Source organism: Carassius carassius, chromosome 44 (assembly GCF_963082965.1).
Source record: "Carassius carassius chromosome 44, fCarCar2.1, whole genome shotgun sequence".
In the NCBI taxonomy this organism is placed as follows: domain Eukaryota; kingdom Metazoa; phylum Chordata; class Actinopteri; order Cypriniformes; family Cyprinidae; genus Carassius; species Carassius carassius.
In genome coordinates, this window is record NC_081798.1 from 6,059,741 (window position 1) to 6,086,723 (window position 26,983).

General features: G+C 37.3%; 1 protein-coding gene across 7 annotated transcripts; it reads left to right on the top strand.

Moving 5' to 3' along the window:
- Positions 1 to 1,450: 1,450 nt before the first annotated feature.
- LOC132126057 (transmembrane and coiled-coil domains protein 1-like) lies at positions 1,451 to 26,216 on the top strand. 7 transcript variants are annotated; one of them, XM_059537061.1, is made up of 8 exons: positions 1,451 to 1,595; positions 3,404 to 3,576; positions 12,885 to 12,928; positions 14,328 to 15,098; positions 20,335 to 20,766; positions 22,851 to 23,347; positions 23,531 to 23,666; positions 25,082 to 26,216. In XM_059537061.1, the coding sequence occupies exons 4-8, from the start codon at positions 14,502 to 14,504 to the stop codon at positions 25,394 to 25,396; spliced, it is 1,977 nt and encodes a 658-aa protein (XP_059393044.1). In that variant the 5' UTR covers positions 1,451 to 1,595; positions 3,404 to 3,576; positions 12,885 to 12,928; positions 14,328 to 14,501; the 3' UTR covers positions 25,397 to 26,216. The 7 variants fall into 7 exon arrangements, with proteins under 7 accessions (XP_059393044.1, XP_059393047.1, XP_059393048.1 ...); XM_059537064.1 differs by having other exon boundaries at positions 14,333 to 15,098; XM_059537065.1 differs by having other exon boundaries at positions 14,836 to 15,098.
- The last annotated feature ends 767 nt before the right edge of the window (positions 26,217 to 26,983 follow it).

Genomic DNA, 26,983 nt, shown 5'->3' on the forward strand with positions numbered 1-26,983 from the left:
TCCTTTATTTACGGTTTGTGAGGCAGCTGCAGTCAGATCTCGTACCACTCCACCTTTCAACAAATGTTTCTTTGTGAACTCTACATGACACTGTGCCTCGTTTACAAAATGCTCCGAACAATCATGATCCAGGACGACATTAAGGGTGCTTTCACACTTGGGTAAGCTTGCCTGGTCTGAAACAGAGTTCGAAAGTGTGGCTGGCTGACCTGAATAATTTTAATCACCTGGATTAATAATAATACTAGCCTATTGATAATAATAATAAGAAGAACAAGATGAAAGAAAGAAAGAAAGAAATTATGGAGTGGTGCTCTTTACACCACTAATAAACCCTTTATTAAAATTATGAATGGATTAGTCTAAGCCAAATCTCACAAAGAGCACCCCCTTTATAAAATGCAATTATCTTCAGATCATCTAGATCTCACAAAGTTCCTTTATAATCTATGAATACACTGCACATTTAATCTCTTATTTACGCCGTGTCTATTCTTTGTTTGTAATAATGAAGTTGTGTGCGTGCATCTGCCAGTATGCTATTATTTTGCAGTTTGTACATTCCAGAAAATCTCTTGCTCCCAAATATTTCAAGGCTCCCACGGCAGGCCAGACGTTAACCTTACTTTTAATGACTGATATTTTGTTTGACTCATTGTTGTCTGGGTTTTGGTTTGAAGATGGTAATAAAGTCATAATCCAAATGTTCTGTTAGTATAGATGGCTGTTTTATTAGTCTATAAACATTAAGTGGAGCTGCTAGTTGAAATCCGGGCAGACATAGCCATCGGCGCAAAAAAATTAACCCAGTAATGTTAAACATCGGTACAACGGCAACGTCTTGTCCCTGGCCAAAAATAGTAGAGATAGGATGGCACAAATAATTTAAAATTTGTAACCGAACATTTCCTAAAAATGCATTCATTTGGAACTATTTTTTAAACAGTGTATGTCGGAGGAACGTCTTTTCAACGGTAGATTGTTACATAATGCCAGTAGATGGCGGCCAGTGACTTGATACAATTTATTTCAAAATCTCCACAAACAAGTTTTTATTCATTAATTTCAAATAATCATTTATTTAAATAAATATTTTAAACTCATTTATAACATTAAAACATAGTCAAATTAGCATTTTCTTCATATTATCATACGATTCACCACAGCTTAAAAAATGCATAGGCTATATATCTGGCATCTAACTAATATTATTAGTAGTCTATTAGTAGTCTACAGTTCGTCCCCCTTGTTTACACTGCATACGTCTCAGGCTAACATTACGGCAAACATTGTGTGTAACACAGAAACTCACGTACAACAGGAGGATTTATATTTGTTTGAACTATTCCTTTACGCGAAAGTGTGAGTGCGGCATTTTGACAACCACTAAATACTGCTTTTGGCACTGAATGTTGTCACAATGCACCGAAAGCTGGTCTGCCAACCGCCAATAAATCAAGAAGAAGAAGAATGTTGACACTTTGTCATATCGTGCCACGCTCCCTCACGCGTTGTGAGCGCGCAGCTGACGTCACCGTGGGAGTGTTCCATCTGGAGAAATTAACGGACATCAGCAATTCTCTCTCAGCGCCAATGTAAGTTGTAACCGGTTGTAACCGCAGAACGCGCACGCTTTTGCCTTTCACACATATACAGCGTTAATTCGAAAACGTCGCCCATATGTTGTAGTTCGAATTGTGGGGCTGGGCGCAGTCGTTCAGTATGTTGGCTGAGTTAGCGAGCTAGTCGGTTTAGCCTGTATTGCTGATGACGTTAGCAGCATAGCAGTGCGCTGCTCGCCGAGATCAGGTGCAGCATGTCAGACGTCACCAAAACCTTACATTTATGCCAAACCATTTTACTGCTAACCGCTCCTAATCACACAGATCTAATACACGGAATGTACACTTTAAGTGTCATATGAATACAATAAAAAACACAGTTCATAGTACAGATCATTGCATTCTTATAAAAACAACGGTGTTATCGGGGATTTGAAAATTCACTACTGACTGCAGTAGCTTTATACACTTTCAGTTTATTATTGAAAAACCTAGATGACTTGAAAAAAATATATAAAAACTATATGTTTTTGTTGTTGCTATTACTAAGTTATATTTTGCTAATAAAATAAATTCAAGACCTTCATTTGTTTTCGCAAGATGAAAATATCTTTCATATGCACAAATACGTAATTTATCAAAGAGAATTACAACCAAAAACAGTTGTAAAGTGTTTTTTTTTCTTTAAAGTTGTAAATCTAAAAGTGTACCTGGAAGATCTGAAAGGAAACAAGTCAAAATAGTTTTGTTACCGGTTGTTATATTTAAATGAATTATTAAATTATTATTTATTGTGGAAATACTTGATCTTCCACGTAAGGGGTGCTTGTTGGTAAAATAATAATTTAAATTTTCATTTCTTAATGGTTAAACCACAAATCAACAGGAATCTCAAGCCACCCACATGCAGGTAAATGTGTCGTTTGTATGCTGCTGATGCGTGGTGCCAGCCAAACAAGCTCATTGGCGTGATCAGATGCTGATGCTGTCTGTTTGTATGACTTTGACTTAGACAGCCTAGAAGACGGGGTTGGTCGTCCTTCCTTCCGCTTGAGCGGTTTTAGCGCAATGTTTCCGATGTTGTTTTTTATAAGTCTCTCTCTGCTGATGATCGTGTGCAGCGGCGCGTTAGATCGACCATCTAATAGTATTATCCTGGGTTGGGCGTAAACTGCCCATTTACCAGGCTAGCCGGACAGCTAACTCAGCTAGCGAACGCATCAACGGACAGTCCAGGAAAATGATCGGATTAATTCAGCCTTCAGCCACATTCGCTTGTCTAATAAAGTGAAATGGGTGTGTATTCGTGTTTTAGCCCTATGTGTTACATGTCATCGTGAAATCTGACAGTGACGGCTCGAATTATAATGGCACGACGAGAGCGTTAGCTTCATACACTTAGCCCATGTTTTTTTTAGTTGCAGTTTTTGACGTTATTTTAATCACTCTTGTTTTTGTTTTACGAGCATGTTTACCATCAGATGGACCGCATGTAGCCTAAACTAACCCATCAAGTTGGTTATAATTAAGTAGTCAACAGTCATGTGTAATGTATTAACAGTCATGTTTGATATGTAGACTTGTATATGCTTGTTTTCTATATGCTTTCTGCGTGAAATTCTCACACATGGATGTTTGGCTGTAAAATGGTCTACTAGTTAAATATGAATTCCATAAAATAGTTTTTTTTTTTTTTTTTTTTTCATTTTTAACACACTAGGATTGATATTCATGATATTAATGTTCTGCTGCCGGACAAGAGTTTCCTCCACATTTGTTTGGAGAAAAGGTCTACTTCTCTACATAACTGAATTTTATAATTTTTTAAAACTCTTTTTCAGCATGTGATAATCCTACATTTATGAGGGGCAAGTTGACTGAAGTGTCAAGAGGACAGCGTATTCATCACTGAGGGTCATTGTCTATGTGCAGTTTTGGATTTCCTCTAAGATTTATCCACAGTATCATATTTCTGTGTTGAGAAGAAGACTAAGCAGGATGACTAGAACTGAAGGTATGGAGAACTGTTTATGCCATTCATCACATTGGTTTTTATTCAGGAAGGATTTTGCAAGAAATATTTTGCAAATTAAGTTATGCTGAATATACCAGCAGATAGACGCATGGAGAATTATAATGCCAGTGTTGTTGGATGTGCTGAGTGTCCTGAATGTCTTGACTGTAGTGGAGTGTATTATTGCTCAAAGGCACACACACATATAGACAGTGATGTGACTTTGGCATGCTATGAGAATGGGACTGGGGCAGAGAGTGATGGAGAGAATAAGCTGACCCATTTCAGTCACAGAAAATACAGTGCTTTTGAAGGTGTAGGAGTGTAATAATTCATTCGTTTCCAAGATAGACTGGTTACAAATCCTGCAGATGCACTTCATCCATCTTGAAAATATGACTTTTAAATAATTAAGCCTCTATGATCCGTTTAAATGCTAGAATTTGCGATTTGTTAAAATTTCATACTGTATTTTAAACTTATATTGATAAATTAGGTTATAGGGTGAAATAATAAGGTTGTTTATCTAGCAGGGCCTCGAGTTTAGGTTTTCAGTGGCCCTGTGATAATGTTATAGCTAGTTTAGCTGTTGTTAACAACATGTTTATATATCAGACATTTTTTTAAAAGTGAATCTACACAATATCAAACAAATTAATTTGCTCTTCTGCTAAAGATCTGTCTTATAGGCACAAGGCTGCAGGCTAAATTCTCCATGTATTAGTTCATGAGTCAACTAGTTTTCTAACAAGACAAGTAATACTTGAAAGGGAATTAACCTAAAAAAGAAATGTCTTGAAATGTATCCTTTTTTAAAGCACTGCTTCGATACACATGTCTTTGGTCATTGAGCTGTGTCTCGCTCATTTTCTTGAGCAACCTACTATGATTGGTGTGTTATAGTGTTAAGATGAGGTGCCATGTTAAAAATAGTCCATTTGTTAATTCCAATTACTTGTGCAATCAAACTGAATTGATAAAATTAGCTTTTGAATCGAAGCCAGTGAATCCTAAATCAAATTGAGTTCCTGTAGCTCAGCTGCCTGGTAGAGCATGGCACTAGCAACAGTAAAGTCATTGATTGGAATTCAGGCAAACATAAAAATGGATACCATGAAAGTCACTTTGAATAAAACCACATGTTAAATGGATGAATAATATTTTTATATTCATCCATTTAACATGTGGTTTTATTCAAAGTGACTTTCATGGTATCCATTTTTATGTTTGCCTGAATTCCAATCAATGACTTTACTGTTGCTAGTGCCATGCTCTACCAGGCAGCTGAGCTACAGGAACTCAATTTGATTTAGGATTCACTGGCTTCGATTCAAAAGCTAATTTTATCAATTCAGTTTGATTGCACAAGTAATTGGAATTAACAAATGGACTATTAACATAACATAAATAAATAAATGCATGGCCAACTTTTGAAAGTTTAGAAAGAGCTTTCACACAATGTAATATGAAAACATGCCCATGACACACATGCCACTATTGGCTTGTTGTGACCTTTTCTTTTGCAATTATATGATGAAGGAGAGTTAAATATCAACTATAAACTACTAGAACAGACTGGTGACAGGAATGTTGCTCACACAAGTCTCTGAAGGTACCGTCATTACACTCATTTTTTGGTCTGCTAGAATTGGTGTGACAGCACCTCAGGGTGTTCTTGGGTGTGTGCAGGGTCTGTTAAACTGCTGTTGTGTTGAATATGATTGTGTTATAGAATAGCTGTGCCTGGCATGTGCGTCACTCTGTCACTCGTTCGTTTAATTATGCATGTAGGACACAGACACATCAACACTCTTCTCTGGGTAAAGCTTCACAGACATGACTGTTCATTCACTGCATGTGTCACCTTGCTGTCGTACCACTCCCACTTCTGGAGGATATTGTGTTTCTGAAATAATTAAGGTCTGGATTTGTTTACTGCTTAACTGTGCGTTTGTTTCCTGCTTAACTAGGTGTAGGACTTTAGGTTTGTCTGGATTGATGACATGTTTCTCATTTTCTGTTTGACCATTGATGGTTGATCTTGGTGTGGTTGGGATTTAGGTTCACAAGATGATTTTTGGCAGTGCACTGTTTTGCAAATGGTAAGAGGAACCATTTGTATATTTCCCAGAACACTGAAGATGGTGAGATTGATATTCATGAAGTGCTGTAAACCACTGGTACCATGTGTAATGTAAGAATTTGGATTTGAAATACTATTCATTTAAAATGGGAAAGTTTTTATGCATGTAATTTCATTATAAAGTAAATTGGTTTGGTTCATATCTTAGTATTCTTTAGAGTTCAACAGTCAGATTCCAGAAGTAAAAATGCCATTGGTTTTCTCTATAGAGAAATTGAATCACGTTCACGTAAGCATGGGCGCCATCATTTTCCAATTATAATGTGTCAGATTTCCATTAAAGCATTTCTACTAATAGTATTTGTAATGTAATTCTGTAATTTTGCCTTCGCTATGTAGATTTTACAGGCAAGTTTACTTTTAATATGGACCACAGAAAGACGGAGTATTTTGTGTATTTAGTGGGGTGTCATAATTAGGGATGCACTGAATGTTAGGTAACATTATAAAAAAAAAAATAGCAAAAAAATATATTTCGGTGTTCAACCGAATAAGCGAAAAGGCTGGATAATATGTACCGAACAATGACTAACGCGATAAAATAAGAGGCACGCACTAATGCGGCAAACATGTCAGCAGTCTGAAAGTATTTAAAACTATCAGTGAAAGATGCAGAACTCATTACAAGCACAAAGCACCGACAGCGAGAGACAGTTTAGTGCTGCTGCTGCATCATATGTCTCCAATTAGAAGAAGAGGTGGCTGATGCTGTTGGTTAGGCTACTGTATGATGATTGAAATTGTGAAATGGGCTCAATAGATTTGTAAATAAACTGCAGAAGGATATATTTTCTAATGCACGCACAAATTTCACGTATTCTAATAGCACTGGACGAGATCGTGGTGCCCGGGTTTAAAGTCCAAAGCACTAGGAAAATCTGCGCTGAAACTGTGTTGCTCAGTAACATTTTCGTGATTTTTTTTTTTTAAAGGCATGTCAACCCTCTACGGACACCTTGGCAATTGAATTGCCATTGGCTAGTAAATTATTTTGTTTACTCGCCAAACATATACATATGTATATGTTTTTAAAATGGCATAGGTTTTTAAATACCTGAAAGTACATACTTAACATCAGTCAGTCAAGCATTATAATATGATATCTGGTTAATAGTGTTCCTGTAGCTCAACTGGTAGAGCATTGCGTTAGCAAGTGCAAGCGCAAGGTTGGGAGTTCGATTCCCCGGGAACACATGATAGGTAAAAATTGATAGCCTGAATGCACTGTAAGTCGCTTTGGATAAAAGTGTCTGCTAAATGCATAAATTTAATTTAATTTTTTTATTTAATTTTTAAATTTATAATCAAGTATTATTTAATGATAGAAATTTAGTAATTTTAAATTCATAACCATGTATGAATGCACAGACATTTTTAACTGAATTTAGGACTGGTGGTGGTGCTTTGTTTGTCATTCAGTGTTTCTGTAAAAAAAAGAAAAAAGCGGAAAAAATTATTAATAATACTGATAAGAAGATAATAATAATCCAAATTCTACTAATAACAACAACAACAGTAAAACATGCACTAAGGATGAGCGAGCTGCTGTATTCATGAATATTAATCAGGTTGTGTCCATTCACGGGAACTGATTTGCTGAAATCAAAACAGGGACAATAATAAGTGAGCACCAGCCAATGAGATTGTCGTTTGTGCATTAGTTCTGCCCACTACCGGAAAACCTGGCAGTTTTTAAAAACTGAAGAAAAAACAATCCAAAGGACCTCACGCATGTGAGAGAAAGCGACGTGAGTCGTGCTTCTTCAGACTACAGTTTAAGGTACACCAAATACACAAACATAAGTACGCTGTGCAATCCATTGAGATGAACTGAAAAATATCACAGATCGCATGATGGAGATTGAAACTCTGAAGCGCTCAGTCAGAGAGTGTTTGGCGAATTAATATATATCTGTGCTAAACTTATACCCTCAAACTCACACACTGGCGAGTAAAATCTGAGAATTTACTAGCCATTGGCTAATATTATACATCATTTAGTCGCCAGAGTGAAGATTTTGTCGCATATGCGAGTGATTTACTCACATTCTGTAGAGGGTTGCATGTGGCAATGTGATGTATGCGACAAACATCTTCCCAAATTCGTAATGAGAATAATTTATAAATCTGCATGTTGTTGTCAACAAGCACTGAGATCTTCCTGCAGGTTTCTGCCAAAATAAAAGCAGAGATAAAGCAACAACTTTTTCAGATTTTAGTCTATGCTGTGTTCTGTCAATACATAAACTTCATAAATTGATGGCTACTTCTTAACAAGATTTTAGTCTATGCTGTGTTCTGTCAATACATGAACTTCATAACTTGAAGCGCACTTGTCGTCCAGTAATTGCAAACAGCTTAGTGCTTTACTTTTTAATAAACACAGTATCAGCTTTAAAATTATTCAAAATTCATAACGAAATACAAACAATTAATAGTTTTTTTGGCGCTCTTTAATGCAGCTGGCGCTATAGTTTTAACAGATTGAAAACGGATCGAAAGTGTAAAAGACCTACACTCTTAAAAATAAAGGTGCTCAAAAGGTTCTTCATGGAACCATTTTTGGTTCCACAAATAACCATTCAGTCAAAGGTTCTTTAAAAAAAAACTATCTCTATCTTAACTTTTTATAATCTGAAGAATCTTCTTTTGCCACAAAGGACCTTTTGTGGAACGTAAAGGTTCTTCAGATGTTTAAGTTTCTTTCTGAAACCATTTAGACAAAAAAAAGTTATTCTATGGCATCGTGAAGCCATTTTGAGTGGATGACAACATTTACATGATGCATTGAGGAGAAGCCCAAATTATACTCAGTGGCCAAGTGACGCTTATTGTCTATGATATTGGTACAGATTCTGTGTAATAAACAATTCATGAATCATGACTGTATATTTTATGTTGGAAAAGACATTTAGTTCCCAGTTTAAGTGAACCTTAGTTCCCAGGTCATCAAGAAGATGGATTAAAAATGCTGATAAGTCAAGAAAAGATGGGAAATAAACACATGGCAGTGTGATTGAAATGTTAAAATGTAAAAAAAAAAAGTAATAATAAAAGAATAATAATAAAATAAATAAAACACGTTTATTATGTGGCACCTAAAATATTCTGGTCACACTTTATTTTAGGGTCCAATTCTCACTATTAACTAACCATTAACTATGACTTTTGCCTCAATTAACTCCTTATTTGCTGCTTATTAATAGTTTATAAGGTAGTTGTTAAGTTTAGGGTATTGGGTAGGATTATGGATGTCACGCATTATATGTACTTTATAAGCACTAATAAACAGCCAATATGTTAATAATAGACATGCTAATAAGCAACTACTTATTAGTGTGAATTGGACCCTATAATAAAGTGTTACCAATATTCTTATAGGAGCCAATGTCTCATTACTCAATATTTTTGTTTGGAGCCTTGCCTACTCATAATAGCTTGTTCAAGCATAAAAAATACCTGCAAGATACTTTTTTTTACCATTATCCATGCACCAGAGCGGAATGTGGATGTGGGGCACCCTATAATTTGCACACCCCTCGAAGGGAGAAGAAGCTCATCGACTTTGGTTAAAAACCTAACAGTACATTCACACAGGGCGTCGGCATTAATGCTTCTTTTTTACTTTGAATAGGTGACGTCGTGTCTTGCCGAATTGAATTGTGGGTCTATCGGCATCTCGTCACTGGCTTTGCTTGTGGAAGAAGTTGAACATTTCTCAACTTTTCAAGTGTCAACGAAGGCGTCAGCCTATCAGATAACTTTATGCAAATAGCCTAGCTCAGACGCTAACCAATTGTGGTCCAATGCAGTTGGCTGTTCAAACGTCAGACACGCCCTCCATCAAACGTAGACTCCAATGCCCTGTGTGAATCTAACATTAAACTTAAAGAATCCACAGAAATTTCCATTCGTTTACTCTTTCGACTTCATTGGTGACAGACCCACGGAAAATCATCCATTCTTCATGTGAAGACTCAGAGACGATGTCTCGTCAAGACTTATCCACAAACAGGTATGTTACAACTTCTTGTAAAGTTACGTGCACTAACAAAAGACATTGTTTGAACCATTTCTTTATCGATGACACTCCTATTGGGCATGCATAATATTAAGTGCTAAGCTGAAGTTTTTGATAATGGTAAGAAATTGTTACAAAAAAGCGCATAGAGAGATACCTACAATTAAAATTCTGTCATTTACTTACTCTAGAGTTGTTCCAAACCTGTTATTTTCTTTTTACTGCTGAACACGAAGGAAGATATTTCGAAGAATGTTTGTAACCAAGCAAATCTTGGGTTCCATGCACTCCCATAGTAGTAAGAAATAATACTATGGAAGTGAATGGGACCATTATTCCAAATATCCTCCTTTGTGTTCAGTAGAACAAAGAAATTTATACAGGTTTAGAACAACTCAGGGTTGAGTAAATTATTAAAAAGTCAAATTTTTGGTTGAACGATCCCTTAAAGTCTGCATGAACCAGAAGCTGCTGCCAAATTTATTTCAGTGTATTGATGTATTTCCAGCTGAAACGGAATATTGAATAGAGGTCTCTCGCTCATAGCAATCTAATGATTGGAGGGGTGTGTTTATGGATATTCTGTCCAAGCTGTTAAGTGACGTCATCAGAAAAGGAATGCTATTCCAGAGCGGAAGTAAATGTTCAGACTTTGATTAAAGATTACGAAGACAAACTATTTTTTTTGAGTGGATTAACCTGAACGGATTTATTGTTTACATCAAGACTAGCAATGTGCGCTTGTAAAGTAAATAAAGTCAATCTTGATTTCTCATGGTGATTGTATTGAATAAAAGTACCACTGTACTGCGACTGGAACCCTATGGTGCCATGTAAAAAATACTTATGCTACTTTTTTTGCGATAATTTTTGTAAATGGGGGTGTAGAATTTATCAGTTTCTCCTGAGGATCTGACTGATTTTAGTGTTGTTTTGCAGATGATGAGCAAGGTGACCATGAGACCGTACAAACGAAGCCATTCCAGCTGCCCCTTCAGTACAGTGATGCCTGCACTCAGTAGGAGGTCCAGGCATAGACTGACCACACTTAAGCCTCAGGGGATCTAATAATGTTACACAAGGCAACACAGTTCAACAGTGAAGATCCCTTAGCCCTTACCATTCTCAAGAATGACACTAGCTCTTTATTGTACACTGGCTTCACCCTTAGTGTCTTAAAAGAACATGTTAAACATCTCCAGTAATTCTACACTTCCAATTTTATGATGCACATAATGGATCAAATTCTGATGACCATATTGAAGTTGAAGTTGAATTTACTTCGAAGAGATCTTGCTGAATGCTTTGATGTGTCCAAGAGTGTAATAAACCGAATTTTCTCCTACTGGATTTATAATGGAGGAGCACATGAGAGTGTACAGTCCATGGCATTTTATATAAAATAAAGAATGGTGTAGTAATTTTGGACACATTGTGTAGTTGTTTGGAATTATTTAGTGTGACCATTAAATATACAGTTTTTACACAAATATTTTCAAGATCTTAGTACTTCTTTCTCCTTATATATATATGCACACACAAATACACAATTAAAATGCAATTTATTTAGATTTTTTCCTCCACTGAAAATGATACAGTTTAGCAGTGCTAGGTAAATAATCTAAATATTTCACCTTTTCAACAACAAACAAATTGAAAACATTCCGAATAAGGGTGTCAAATTAATAATTGCATCCAAAATAAAAAGTAACACACACACACACACATATATATATATGCCTATATTAAAAAGTACACAAATATATTTTAGTTATTTATAACTTTTATTTTTAATGCAGTTATTCAGCCCTTATTCTCCACTGTATGGTAATCAGTTTACAGATAAGGACAATATATATATATATATATATATATTTCATTAGTACTTTAAAACTATCAAAAAGTGCTTTCACAAATGAAAGACAAAAAAAGGCGACATTACCATCATTTATAATTTACCAATTACCTAAATCCTCAAAACAATCATATAACAATAGTTGGACTCACGTCTGCTTTTAAAAACACAAATTTGCTTTCTGTTTCATGTACCAGGACTGGACTGACTTTTCCACTGTTCAGGTACTGATATGCCTCATTGCTTTTATAATTCCACATCGAAGACCTGTCTACTCCCAAGTGACAAAACGAAATAATAAAAAAAAAGTCCTCATAAGTTATGGCAGTTCATTTCATCCTCCCACTGTGTTATACAACGCGGGCTCCCACCACATCGCTCCTTGTGCTCCTTACCTGCCGGCAAGCAAAACAGAAGTTTAAAACATTATAATGAAGTACGTCATCATAATTACTTCCTTGTTGCTAAATAAGGTGGATAAACTTTTAAAGACAGATGAGCTACAAGGTTGTTAATGTTTTGTATCTTTTGTTACATTTTCAAATACTTCTGCTTCAAATCAAAGTTTGTAATGCTGCAGTTCACTTTGTAGCTGGACATTTCATCAGTCATATTGCATTAACAAACATCATTAATTTTATCCCTATGGGGGAATACATCCGGAACCAAGGATGCGGAAAAAGTAGCTGGTCACTTTTCCACTCTATTGAGGAATTTATTGGAATCCAAATGGTAAATGAAACAAAGGCTGATGAAGAACTGGGCAGTAGCTGTTGAACCTTTTATGGAGCGTTGTGGTAGTAAGAAGGTTCATGTGCATTATAGTAAACTGAATAAAGAGGATTACAGCTGGCTGTTATTCTCTCCATCGAGGTCCATCTTAAGCCTGAACTCCACCATCACACTCAACACATCTTGATTCAACACATCTGAAGATTGGGCTTTGTTTTATACAGTTTCATTTTAGACTTTGGAATGTTTTATGCAACATACGCCATGTTTGTTTGTTTGTCCACGGCAGCTTACAAAATTAGTATAGCAAATTTGATCAAGAAAATAAAAAGGCTATTTATGCCGGTTATACACTGTGTGATCTAATGATGCAATTCAAAATGTAATGTAAATGTTCCCAGAAATGACAACAGCTGCCAAAATCATGCATCATAATCCAAACATGAACACACCCTGTTGTCACTGTGTGAGTCTGTACCATTGAAGTATATGACTGTCATGTATATTTGTGTGTTACAATAAGTTGGGTCCCATCTGAGAACCATTTCTCTCCACAGCCAACCCTGAACTGTGAGTCAGTGGAAGCCAGGCTGGACTAATGGTAGGAGACATCATTTATGTCATTTGTTACTTTATATCATATATGTCTTTTAAGATCGGATGTGATAATGTTCTGTATACAGTTCTATATCAGTCTAAACTAATTTGAGCATGTCCAAAACAAATAAGCTGCACATTTAGATGGGTTGTGCTTGATGGACAAAAGATTAGTTATTAGGCCACCTAGGGTTTGTAGTATTGCCTCGGCTGCACTGAGGTTTTGTCACCTTGCCTAAGTTCACTTTTGTGTTAAACAATGCTAAACCCATAACTAATCATCTCTACTCACCTATGTTTTACGTTAGGGCTGCACGATTAAATGAAATCACTTTTATGGCTTAGTGCGATTATAAAATAAATATAATTTTAAATAAATGCTCTGCATGTTTCAGATTGAGACAAACTGAAAAACAAATAAATAGAGTTTTGGTCACTTTAACCTGCATTTTTCAATGAGAAGCACTTGCCAACAAAACAGCCATAAATATTAGTATTATAATTTTGTGTAAAGTGTAAAGGAAAAATCTATTATAATATTTTTTTCTAAAATACAGTTTTTTTTTTCATTTTACAGTGTATTATTTAAATAAAAATAGCCAATTACTTTTTTGGTTTTATTTAGTGTTTTATATTTTTATGTAGTAGTAATGCTAATAATAATATATAATATTAATAACAACAATGATAATTATTATTTTATAGCTAAATTTATAAATTAATCACAACATTTTTGCCAAGTTGTACAGTCCTACAAACAAGCACAGCTAACTTGGATTTTAATTTGCAACAGCAATTTGTTAATCAGAAAGATCACAATTCATTTTTTTCACTCAAATTGTGCAGCCCTACTTAGCGTTCATGCTTCTGACCTTTTTCACAATGGATTTTGATAATGATTTATTAAGAAATTTCTGAAATGATTTCCATTAAAGGGTCTTAAATTGTATAAAATACGGCGTGATACTGTAGAAGTGCTCTAATATCATTTGACCCCGAGACCCTTCGAGCATTTCAGAAATTAGCACCCTTATGTTTTCTTTGTAGTTCTGTCACACCTCATTCGCTTGGCAACACCCATGGCTGTAGACTGCTAGTAGTCTGTCAATAGTGATATTGCTAATGTAGTTTTAGTTGGTTGGCTCAGAACCTTCAAGGCATGGCTTATTTAATCCATGACCTCTGCCATCACTCTCTGTAATAGATTGGCGAGACATGATTGTGAATGAACACACAATTCATCTGCAACAGGCTTAAGCTGGAAAAAATGTCAGCTGCAACTTTTTGTCTCTGAGCCAACCAGTGCAACGCTGCTGTTGTGATTTGAGGTCATTTATTTGTTGCTTGTGTTCCATCGCTCACAGCTGCATGACATAATCCATTTTATTTTCCTTTTGTGGTAGACAAGCATGACTTTGCGCCAAACCACAGGTGCATGTATGCTCTCAGAGTCCACCTGACTGCTGCCACCCTCTGCTTCCTGGCTTTTGAAACTACCTATCAGAGGGCTGGTGGAGGCGGGGCTTAGCTAGACCCCACCCCTTTGCTGACCCTCTGAGTGAGACTGGCGCCTCCTGATGGACCAGGGTGGTAGTGAGCAGCCTGGGGCGGAGGAGCCAGACTCTGGGGGTCGAGCAGAGCGGGAGGCGAGCAGGAGGGCATCCGAGCCTGATCATGGCCTGTCCAAAATTACCCAAAATGCCTTGGAGAACATGGGCGCGCTGGGCCATGGCCTGAAGCACTTCTTTCAACCTCAGCGCAGACGCTCGTCCATCTCGCCGCACGACTACGCCTCTTCCTCCACAGGCCCCATCCCTGAGCCACCAGAAGCAGGGCCAGAGTTGGGGGAAGCGCCTGCCGTGGTGGTCGCCACCCCTAACTCTGACCCCCACGCTTCCGCCCCCCCTGCAGCTTTGAGCCGCGTGCTGCAGCAGATTCGAGGCCCCCCCATGATGAAGAGAGGGACCAGCCTACAGAGCCGCCGCAGCAAGGCAGGGGGGGGAGGGGAGGCCCCCCAGAAAGGCAGCCCCCAGATCCACAGGCGCAGTACCCAGGAGATTTTGCTGCAGGCAGGACGGCCACGCTCCTCCTCCACCACAGATACTCCCAGCAGCCCAGCTTTGGCAGACATTTTGCTGACCTCCGGGTACCACTCCACTGAGGAGGCTGATCGGGTAAGTGCAACATGAACGGCACAGGTTGGTCAAGGCGATTTCTTTCATTATTGTGCTATGATGGTTGTTGTTGGTGGCCAAGCTACAGTTTCCGAAAGTTTCATGGACTGAAAAGTGATGTTGGACAGAAAAAAATAAATAAATAATGAACCTCTTTTAAATAAGTTGTCAGTTACGTAAAATGCCCTTCTGGGTAACACTGATGAGGTTTTCATTAAGAATGTGTTTAAAATTGCAAACCCATCAGTACTATTTTTGCTATGAATGCCTTCGGCTGTGGTCGAAAGCAATAAAATGCTGCCTTCAGTGGCAGAATTCCAAGACGGTAAAGGCATCAAGGCATGTCCGAATCCAAATTCTGCTTCAAGTCCTGTCTCAGGAGGTACCTTCCTCTGATCAAATCGATTGATTTTCCCACAATTCTCTGCGTTCCATTCCATGATAGTTAAGCTCATAAAAAATAAAGTGGCGAATGAAAGTTGCGTTTGGTGGTCAGTTTCTGGGATGCAACAATACCATTTTTATGATACCGATCCAATCCGATACCAGCGCTGTTTTTTTTTTTATCAATGTAGAATTTCTATACTTCTCTGTGTTGACCTGATCATCACTCTTTTGTGTGTTAAAGACAATATACTACATATAAAAAACTTCAATTTTAATGAAAAATAACAAATGAAAAAATATATCATAATCCGTGACAAAAAGACTATTATAAACTAGGTAAGTAGATAATTCAGCAGAAAAATTTACTCTAGATTATAGAACAATCACAGGTGCACAAATATGTTTTTAAAATCTAGTGATCAATTTGGGCTAAAGATCAACAATAAAAGTGAATGAGTCTAAAATCTGGTAAAATGTAGACATTGCTCTTTGCATTGTTGTAAAATACATTAATGTAAAAACAAGTATATAGAATATAATTTATATAGAAATAAAAAGACGTTTCTTTTAAATGTATAGCACAGTAATAAAGGCAGCAACATATCATAGATAGGACAGAACAAGAAAGACTTAATAATCTTTGATTGCGCAGAAAAGTATTTTAATACTAAAGCCGCCAGAGCAGCACAGAGTGCTTATGTGCATCCCGTGCACAGAATGATGAGCATGAAACAACACGGAGGCACAGTGTGCAGGCTGCACAGCCCTCCGTGTCCACATAGAAAAGTTAGTACAACACACATGTTGCTCTGCTTGTTTTCATCTTCAGTTCTCTCCTTACAGCAGTTCAGTCAGTGTACTGGTTAGGTAAATGAATTACTCTGGGATATTGGTTAATTTCGACTCGAAAAGAGTGTCAGCCACGTTAAAAAAGTGAATAACTTAAGTAATTTGTGGATTAATGCTTATTGGAGAAACGAACAGTTTCAAACGATTTAGTACGATTTGGTGAACTGGTTCAGCCGGTTCACTAAGAAGAACCGGTTAAATCAAATGATTCGTTTGCGAACCGGACATCACTAGTACAAAGGGAAGAGATATTGATACGTAGTGTATTAAATCTGGGCGATAGTTTAATGAGCCTTTTCTTTTAACAGTTTAAAACTCAGTTACTGTGCGCTCTTGAAGAGAGTTTCATCATTTTGACTGCAGTGTTTTCCACTCCCCCGCCCCCATATACAGTATATGTATATGCGAATTCATTTTCTGCCAGCAGGAGGTGCTTTAAGAGCGGGAGAGAGAGAGGCTCCTCAGGTAATGGCTGTAAAGCAGCGCTAAGCTGAGATCTCAGATGCTGCTTTATCAGGCATTACATGCAAGATTAAATGAAAATGACATTAAACATTTTCTAAATACAGCTGGTTTCCTTCTGAAATACAGTGATATAAAACACTCGCAATGGTTTTTGATTTTGAAACATGCAGTTTATTCAATGAAGTCAAAGCCTTTTGGAAAATCTATTTATGGCAGTCAGTTTTGATATTGTGGAGGCCCGTCACAAATAAATCAATGTATGGGAAACCCTGGACCGAACGTGGAAACCTTAAGTAAGCGAACGCGACACGCAGTTTGATTGCTGAATATGGAAAATGACAGACAGCCGCAGCAGAAAGAAAAGTTTATGTGAACTTGAATTTAATGACTTATTAATATTAATATTAATCTGTACCTCACATTGAACTATGTAACAGCTTCAGAACACTTAAAATATGTGCCTTTTGTGGAGCTCAACAATAACACAGAATAGTATATGAATAATATCGGATTTGGATCGGTCTCGTCTGACCAATACCTGATCCGCAGAAAATGGCAGTATCGGAGCTGATACTGATCCGGAGTATCGGATCGATGCATCCCTAATATTTCTGACTAACGTTTTGCACTTTCTAGCGAGAAATCAGTATTATAGTAATTTAAATATTTGCTTAGTTATCCCCAAAACTCTTTCTATTTTGTTGTGGAGCATTAAAGCGATACGCTGCCTCAGTCAGAAGCCTGTCCGAAATCAGAATCAGAGGTGCATTCATGCAAAATGCTGCCTGCAAAGTCATTGCCTGAAAGGGCAGCAAGTCCACTTCCAAAGCTTTCAGACAAAGTCTTTATTTTCCAGTAAAAGTATTTCTTTGAGTTTCCTGTATAATTATAACTGAATTTAAATAATCTTCTTGAACTTATATTAAACTTATAAAAATATTCAACATAAAATATAACTTGAATTAAAATTAATTTGTTAAATTAAATTATATAAAAATAATCATTAAAAATTTAAAGGTCTCTACAGTCTTATGCTTTCAGTGGAAAATGCAGCCCTGAACTTCTGGCCTGACCAAGCATACAGAAAATTAATCCTTGATGTTGAGTTTTACAAAGTATTCCAGCATGCCTTGCACATACTAGCAATCATTTTGCCAAGGGAAACGTGTTCAGTTTTCAATAGGCAGTGATAGTAGGTTGTTTGAAAGTGAAGGGAAATTTGATTTTAATTTAACAGCAATGTGGGCAGATGGCAATCTGTTGCCTGCTGCGTGTGTCTGAAAGAAGCCTACAGGATGGATGGACGAGTTGACAGCATTCACAGGTCAGGAAGCTTATGTGGCAGGTCACTATGTTCTTAAGCCCTACTATATTTAGCCAGGTCTTTGGATGCACTTCAGTTAAGGGCACTTCTATTGGCAGCATTGAGCATAATGTCAAAATCATAGCCTTTGTGCTTTTTTTCCAACCAGGATGTGGGATCAGGGTAACTGTTTGCTTTCCTGTATCCTCAAGGATACAGTCAAGGTTAAGTTAGCTTTTGCATGAGAGGTGCAGCAACTTTATTTAGAACCGCAGTTCAGAGAAAACCAGTTACTCTTCTGGTTAGCCTTACCCCATTACTAGATGCTTTTTCCTGCTGCTCACTCAAAATACCATTTATTTACCTGGAGAAATGTTGTCCACTACTGTATTAAGTCTCTCGAGGGTAATTATCCTTACATAGTACTATGCTTTTAAGCAAGCCTTTTTCAACAGCTAAGCATTTCTACCAGATAGACTAAAGGGTCTGGGTGACTGCCAAAGTGATTCGACTAACTTGTTGCTGGAGAACTTAGTGGCACCATCCAGAACGTTCCTCTCTCAGGGCAGGGGAGTGTTCAAACATAAGCCCTCTTGTTTATTTCAGACCACTGTTTCAGCATGGCTTGCTCAGTAAATGGAGTTTACGATGATTTTAGCTGAGTATGGTGTGCTGTTTTTTTGTTTGTAAGTTGAAAAATACTGCAGTTTGTCTATCGGCTAGCCTCTCTGTAAATTACAGTTTTGTTTTTACAGCTTAGTTTTGTTGTCAGTGAAACTCGAGGTCAATGTATTTTGTCACAGAGTTAGCTCAGCTCTGTAAGAGACTTTAACACCTTGGCTTTGTTAATCAAACAAAATTGTGCTTCTCAGATAAATGGGGAGAAAATCCTCTGATGGCCAGTTAAAAAAAGCATCAAAAGTCAGCTGTAATGTCTCTACAGGCATTGTCTGGGTCTTATTAAATGGGCTGTTGGCCACATGAGTAGTTAGTTTTCTTTTGCATGCTTATCCACTGTCCACATCAACCCATATGTCTTATTGCAATAGGGGAACTTAGGATTTGCAGTAAACACCTGATTGTGTTGACAGTAATAATTAATTTTTTCATGGTCAAACTGTGCTGGTGGGGCTTTTAGACAGTTTATAATGACTCTCATTGATGCTTAGATCATCCATAGCTCTTATCTACAATCAGTGAAGTCTATATCACTGATAATCTGGTTTCGACTCGTCTGTCAGTGGGTGGAGGGACAGAGTTCATTGCACTGCAAGGTTGTGCTAAAGATTTAACAAGACCAGATCTTACTTATAAACAGTATATTAATCATACAAAAATAAGCAGAAAGAATTTAGCAAATGTTACATTCTTTCTTTAATGTTGGTTCCCTTGTCATCTTTCTCAGTTGATGAAGTGGTGCAGTGTGACTTTTTTATCAGTGAATGTTCTGCATTATCTCAGAATTTGAGGGCTATGTCATAGTACAGAGGTCCAAACTGTCAACGTCAGCGGAGACTAGTATAGTCACACACACAGTTCAAATTTGGCATATCTTTCAAGATGGACTGCACTGACAGTGAACCATCGTTAATGGTAATTAATTTCAATTTTTTTCGATTGCAGTAGGAAAATAGAGTGCAAAATCAATTTTTTAAATTTTCTATTATTTTACAATCCAAGTTAATAATTTATTTGCCACTAACCTTTCTAAGACTGGGTCACGGTTGCGGTTGAATACATTTCAGGCAGTAACAATAACATAATTGGATCGAATGAAACTTTGTGCCACTTTGGTCCTGTACAAGAAATGTGCTTATTTTGGTAACCTTCTTCTTTATAAGGTATACTGTAATAATATAAAACGCTGAAAACACTGAAAACAAAACTCATTTTTAAATAAAAAAAAAAAATTACCTTTGCAATCATTTGGCACTCGCTTTTTAAGTAAATAATGGGAGAAAAATGGGGAAATTAGTATGCAAAAATAAATATCTAATAATGGCTGATAAATTACAAAAATCTTTAATATCGATAAAGGATATGACACTAATATATTCTGCATCCCTAGAAAAGATGTAAATCTAAATCTAATCTAATCTTTTTTTTTCCCAAATCAAAGGTCATCACGGGCCAACTCTAGGCATCTCTGATCTAAATTCTCAATGCAGTGACATGAACTCTTACTATATGTTTTTATCTGCACAGCGCTAAATCTCACTCTTCTCTTTGCAGCAAGATCGTTTGGAGGGGTCAGGCCCAGCCGTGTCTCCCAATGCTCTGTCAACCAGCTCAGACGGCGGTCAGTACGGTGTGGATTCAGTGGATGGAACTCCAGACCCTCAGCGCACCAAGCAAGCCATCGCTCAGCTACAGCAGAAGATCCTCAAACTCACAGAGCAGATCAAAATCGAACAAACGGCAAGAGACGACAATGTAGCTGAATACCTGAAGCTGGCCAACAATGCAGACAAACAGCAGAGTGCTCGCATCAAGCAAGTGTTTGAGAAGAAGAACCAGAAGTCTGCGCAGACCATCCAGCAGCTGCAGAGGAAGCTAGAGCATTACCACCGCAAGCTCAGAGAGGTGGAACACAACGGAATACCACGCCAACCCAAAGATGTCCTGCGAGACATGCACCAGGGTTTGAAGGATGTAGGTGCCAAGGTAAAGACCGTTTACTTTCTTTACATTTTGGTATGTTGAAGGTTGTGTGTAGTTGGAGTAGTTGTGTGGTGATCTAAAATATTTTCAGTCAAATTGGAATATTAATCGTATGACAAATGCAGTGTAGACAAATCATGCACTTTGTCAACAAGACATGTTTTGATCTTTACAGTGATTTGAATAAAATGTTAGATTTGACTTAAAGGTGCTCTAAGTGATGTCACACATTTTTTAGGCCAAAAGATTTTTTGTCACATCCAGCAAACATCTCCTTACTATCCGCTAGCTGCTTGTCCCCTGAACACACTGTAAAAAAACTGGGTCTCTCTAGACACCACAGGCTCCACAAACAACAAGAAAAACAAACTGGGCTCACCCGCACCACAAAACATAACAAACTGTTCCAGCCAATAACTGACAAGAAAGATTTGGGGGTGGGGTTTGGGGGGTTAGTGCATCGATGAGGAGGAGGGAGGGTCTAGCTAGCCTCCGTTTTGTTTGACAACAATTTGAACGTCAACAAGAAGTTACGACTCCCGGCATTGCTTAGAGCACCTTTAAAATCATGATGTTTAATCACCAGCTCATACTGCCTATTGCAGACTGGAAACATGACTTTAGCCCAAATTTCAGACCTGTTTTTCAGCCTGGACAAGCCAACGCTAGTTGCTGAAAGCAAAAGTCAGTCTGCAGATTTTGGGCAGTCAGATTTGACAGATTTCAAATAAAATTAGGTAGTTTATGATGGAACTCTAGACTCTGATTCCAGAGGAAGTCAAACATGTTTGATATTTTGAGCTGATTTTAGAACATGTATTGTTTTTATTTCTCATGCGTATCCTAACAACAAGGCACATTTAATTTGACAGTTGTGGTGTTGGAACGATTTGAAAGTCTTGTAGTGTATGATCCTCAGTGGTTAAGTGTATCATGCTCAAAGTCACCAAGTGTATGATGCCTAGTGTTTTAAAATCTGTTCGGATTTGAAAAGTCCAGCCTCAAGGCAGTATCCTAACGCAAGTAAAACATTACTAGTTACTGATTTTAAAATGCTTTACATAAGTAGCAACTGCACATGCTAGGGCAGCCAACAAATGTATGCATATTGCAAGGCTTACCTTAAATGAATGATTTTAATTGTTCAATAACTCAAAAAAGTACACTCCATATAGCAGAGGTTACGCATGCTATTTTACTTGGGTGTGTGTGCGCTCCGATGATGCATGCAAGGTTATCAACAAGCCATCTTGAAAAATAATGTTAAAAAAAAAGTAGGCACTATGTTGCTTCATTTTCATGTGAAATTGCATTGGTCACATATTTCTTCAGTATCTTGCAGCCCTCGCATATGCCACACAAATCTCCACATAAAAACAATCAAATGATATTCTTAAATGTTAGTTTGTTGCTAATCCAACAACATGATATTCTGATAACTATAAAACATGTCTAGCACGTAGAAGTATTGGGAGAAATGTACTTTTAAAAAATTAGATTGAACTTTTTTAATTATATAAAACAATCATTATTGATCCCTGTCTATGGCCTGAGACGCTAAGCTCCAGCATCCCTGTAACCCTACATACTATAGGGAGAGCGGTTTGGAAAAAGTATGGATGGAGGATATTTTTTTTATTGATAATTTATGATATTGAATGACTATTCATGGTCCATCTTGAATGGATTTTGTCCTCTGAGTTTTCTCGGTCACATTACATTATGGTATTGCCTTCTATGAGAAGAATTCAGTGTAGCCTTTTGTAATGTTGCTGCTTACCTTTTAGAACAGCCTGCATGTTGGAAGCATGCCTAGGGTGCCTTAAAATGCTGTCTTACTAGCTTTTGGAACAGAGCTGTAATATCACTCTTACCCTGTTAGGGATTTTTTGTTTTCAGGTAAATTTGACCAGATTTTAGTCAGAAAATTGACAAAATTTTGCATATTTACAACTATTTTTGTCTCCTTGTGTAACTTCGGGCTGACAATGATTTTCATATCACCCTCCCACAAAACCCATCCAGATCAGAAGCTCACAACTTGGTGTCATTGCTAAATGTATTTCACTAAATAATTTGTCTCTCAGGTAACCGGTGGCCTCTCTAGTATCTCTCAGGCAACGCACTCTGCCGCGGGAGCAGTCGTGTCCAAACCTCGTGAGTTTGCCTCTCTCATCCGCAACAAGTTTGGAAGTGCAGACAACATCTCTGCTCTAAAAGACTCTCTGGATGAACAGCAAGGGCCTGACGAGCCTGTAACAAGTACACGGACAGCAAGCACTAGGACCTCAGGACCTGGGCAGCTGCAGTCCAGCCCAAAATATGGCAGTGAGGACGACTGCTCAAGCGCTACGTCAGGGTCAGCGGGAGCAAATAGCACCACGGGGGCTCCCGGAGGCCCCCCGAGCTCAAAGGGTAATACACTGGAGCATGGCCAGAGCTCCGGCTTTGATGCACTACTGCATGAGATCCAGGAGCTGAAGGACAATCAGAGTCGACTAGAAGAATCCTTTGAAAACCTGAAGAGTCACTATCAGAGAGACTACACAGTAATCATGCAGGCCCTGCAAGAGGAGAGATACAGGTACATGTTACTATAGAAACTGATTCTGCTGGCACTGCTGCGTGGTCTGTGTAGGTTTGTATAGATATTGAAGGTTTCACAGTCAAAACCATGCTTGTTGAGAAGGCGCTGGAGAGGATGATGTTATTGTTGTCTGTTCTTTTATTGTGCTGTTTTATCTCATTTTGTTTGTGCATGTGTTAGGTGTGAACGTCTAGAGGAGCAGTTGAATGATTTAACAGAACTGCATCAAAATGAGATTCACAACTTGAAGCAAGAGCTGGCCAGCATGGAGGAGAAAATTGCTTACCAGTCTAATGAACGAGCCAGAGACATACAGGTGCTCATGTCCAACATTACTGTTATTTTGTTATCTTTTGGATACTATTTTAGTATATATTATATAATTTGAATTGGCTTTTATTTTTATATCATTTAAATTTGATAATTTTTAAAGAAAGACAATTTATTTTCAGTGAGAGGGGTCAAATAATTTATAGCATAATCCCTTAAACCTGATAAGGGCCATTTATTTTATGCATTTTATTTACTGATTTTCATTGATGAATTAAAAAGGTGTTTGATCAGTCTTAAAAATTGTGATCCTCAAGTTTTTTTTTAATATATTTTGATTTTAAAAACAAAAAAATGTGTACATTTATAACACTACACTTTGTATTATATCAGCAAATTAAAAAAAACGCTAATGGGAGGGTGTTTCTAATGCAGTGTCTATGAGAGGGATGGTAAATTTAACATTGTTCTCTCCTCTAACAGCCATTATCAGTCTCTTTATTTTTTTGTATTTTTTTTAAAAGTCATGAAAACACTATCGTGGAGTTTGCAAAAATATATTTGTGGTACTCTCCCATTCACTGCTCTTGAAGTTAACCCAAATATGACAACTTCCGTAGCTGAGAAACCCGGAAATGTGGAAAAGGTCCATTATTCAAAGATATTTCAACATTTTTTTAGCCAATCTTATTTTGGGTATATAAACTTTTAAGTGAAACAGGAGAATGTTAATGTTGAGTTTTCTGATGGGAAAGAACATTAGCTGTAATCATAAAGCTATTTTGTATCGATCTGATGGAAAACATTTAGTCTTCTAATTCAGTTTACATAATGTAATCCATATGCGACTCACTCAGAGTTCTCTTTGAGGGCTTATTCTTAATGATATGATGCAGCTAAAATGTAAGTGTTCTACTCTGTTACCCTTTATTAGCATTCATGTCTTACATTATCTGAAATGGTAGTTTTGGTTCAGCTGCATTTGCTTAATGTTGTTTTTTTCAAAGGGATAGTTTAGCTATCAGTAGCAGCTGTCACCCTTTGCTTATTTATTATGGTTAAATGAATAAATATAATGGATTTGTTAACATATCCACACAAAACAAATAACCACCAATACATCTGAAAAAAAAAAAAAAAATCTAGAGCTAATCGGAAACCTTCCGGAAACATCGTAAACAATTACGACACATTTATTCCATGCATAATGATTCTTAACTGCAGATTTGACAAAATTGCATTGTTTTGATTAGAATATATCGCAAAAGTTCAAGTATTTCACCACAATGAAAGCTCAAATCAAATCCAAAAACTTTGCATACTTGTATTATCGTAACTCCGTGTAGCTCCCATACTAGTCTCCATTTGAAATAAATGACTTCAAGTGTGTTTTTTCATCAGAGATTGTAAATAAAAAAGGCGGACTTACTAAGAACATTTAATCTCTCTCCCTTCCTGTAGGAGGCGCTAGAGGCCTGTCAAACACGCATCTCTAAGATGGAGCTTCAACAGCAGCAACAGCAAGTGGTTCAGTTGGAAGGTTTGGAAAATGCCACAGCACGCACTTTACTCGGCAAACTCATCAACGTGCTGCTGGCCGTCATGGCGGTGCTCCTAGTATTCGTCTCGACGGTCGCAAACTGTGTAGTTCCGCTGATGAAAACACGTAGCCGTACTCTTTCCACATTGCTCCTTGTGGTTATGTTGGCTTTTCTGTGGCGGAATTGGGAAGCCATGTCGCAGTACCTGGACCGGTTTCTGCTGCACCCCAGATGACCTGCAGGGGCGCTGTGGTATTCGTTTTGTGAAGGGACTGCAGGGCGGGAACTTTGATTCAAAGATGGAGACTAGCACTGCCTCAGTTGCACTTAGTATGAAGGGATGCGGCACGAGAGTGAAAGACACAAACAAATCCTACAACCTCTTTTTAGTTTCTTTCACCGAAGGAGTGAATTTGTTTACATTTTGATCTTTTTCCGTCAACATAAATTGTATTGCTGAGTTTCCTTTTATTTGTTGTTGGAAATGATGCAAGTCGTGTTGTTCATTGTTCTCGTAATTATCGTTAGGATGTACATTTATGCAATTTCCTTAGTGTTGCATTGCATTGAATTGGAGTGGAGTGGTTTTAACATGCACTTGATGGGAGATATATCTCCTCGTTTTTAATAACATAGCAACTGCTCTTTTCCTTCTTAACTTTATTTAATTTCTCTCGTCTCTTCTACTGTTGTCTTACTCTTGCTCTTCCTCTAACTCGAGTCATTTCTTGTGCTCATCGCTTCACTTTTCCCCACTCGAAACCGTTTGCTGCTGTTTGGACTTCACTGCAGTTGTTGCTGAATGAAGGAAAAGATGGATTCGAGAGGAGGCATCTGGAGTTTGATCAAATGGGCCGAGGAACCCGAGTCGGCCCCATGCCTTAAAGAGGCACAGTCCCCTGGTGTATGAACAGAACGAACATACTTGAAGAGCTAGAAATGCTCAAAGACTCTCAGTGCTTCCGTACTGTTTCTTATAGCAACAATAAAATAGTCCTTTTTAGTTTTATTTTTTAAAATGAAATGAATAAACACGCTGGTTTAAAAATGCTAAATCGTGTGACCAAATATTTGTGCTTCAAAACCCAGAAGTCTGCAATTTTGTTGCCATCACTTAGAAGATCACAGTTTAACTTTATAGGTTTATCACGCATCTTCCATAATCAGCCTCTTCTGGGTTTAGGAATGTTTATTTAGTGAAGTTCCCTTTTTGATATACAATGATGCTTTAGTTATAGAGCTGAAATGTGTATTTATTAATTTTCTTCTCAAGGCAGAGATGTCCAGTTCCAGAAAATATGAAACTACATTTTCATGTGGCATTTGCAGGGGTAGCTTCTTAAACCTTTTTTTAAAGATAGTTTGAAAAGGCTTTTTGGTCTGTGATTATGCAGCAAGTAGTGTCATCTAGTTCATCTTTTTATAAATTGTAGCTTACTCTTTAAATAGGAGGTCTGCTTCCATCTCTGTATTAATATGAGGCATCTGTTGAACAGGATGTACCATAACTGTAAAGTATGCTTTGTTTTTTGTATAAAAACTATACTGCAGATAAATATATTACAGTATTTGCAATTGAGGTCCAATAACAGTTCATATCAGTTTGATTCTTGCTTAGTCAAGATTAATTTTGCAATTCGGACAGTTCAGCTTTGTTTTGTTTTTTTAATAAATGTATTTATGGTAATTTATTGGGTTAATAATTTATAAACCTTAGATTATTATAGTTGTGTAGCGTTCAGTGAATGTACAAAAAGTTTGCGGGCCTTTTGATATTAAAAAAAATCTGTTAATCCTTGTGCAAGTAACTGCTGGGTAAATG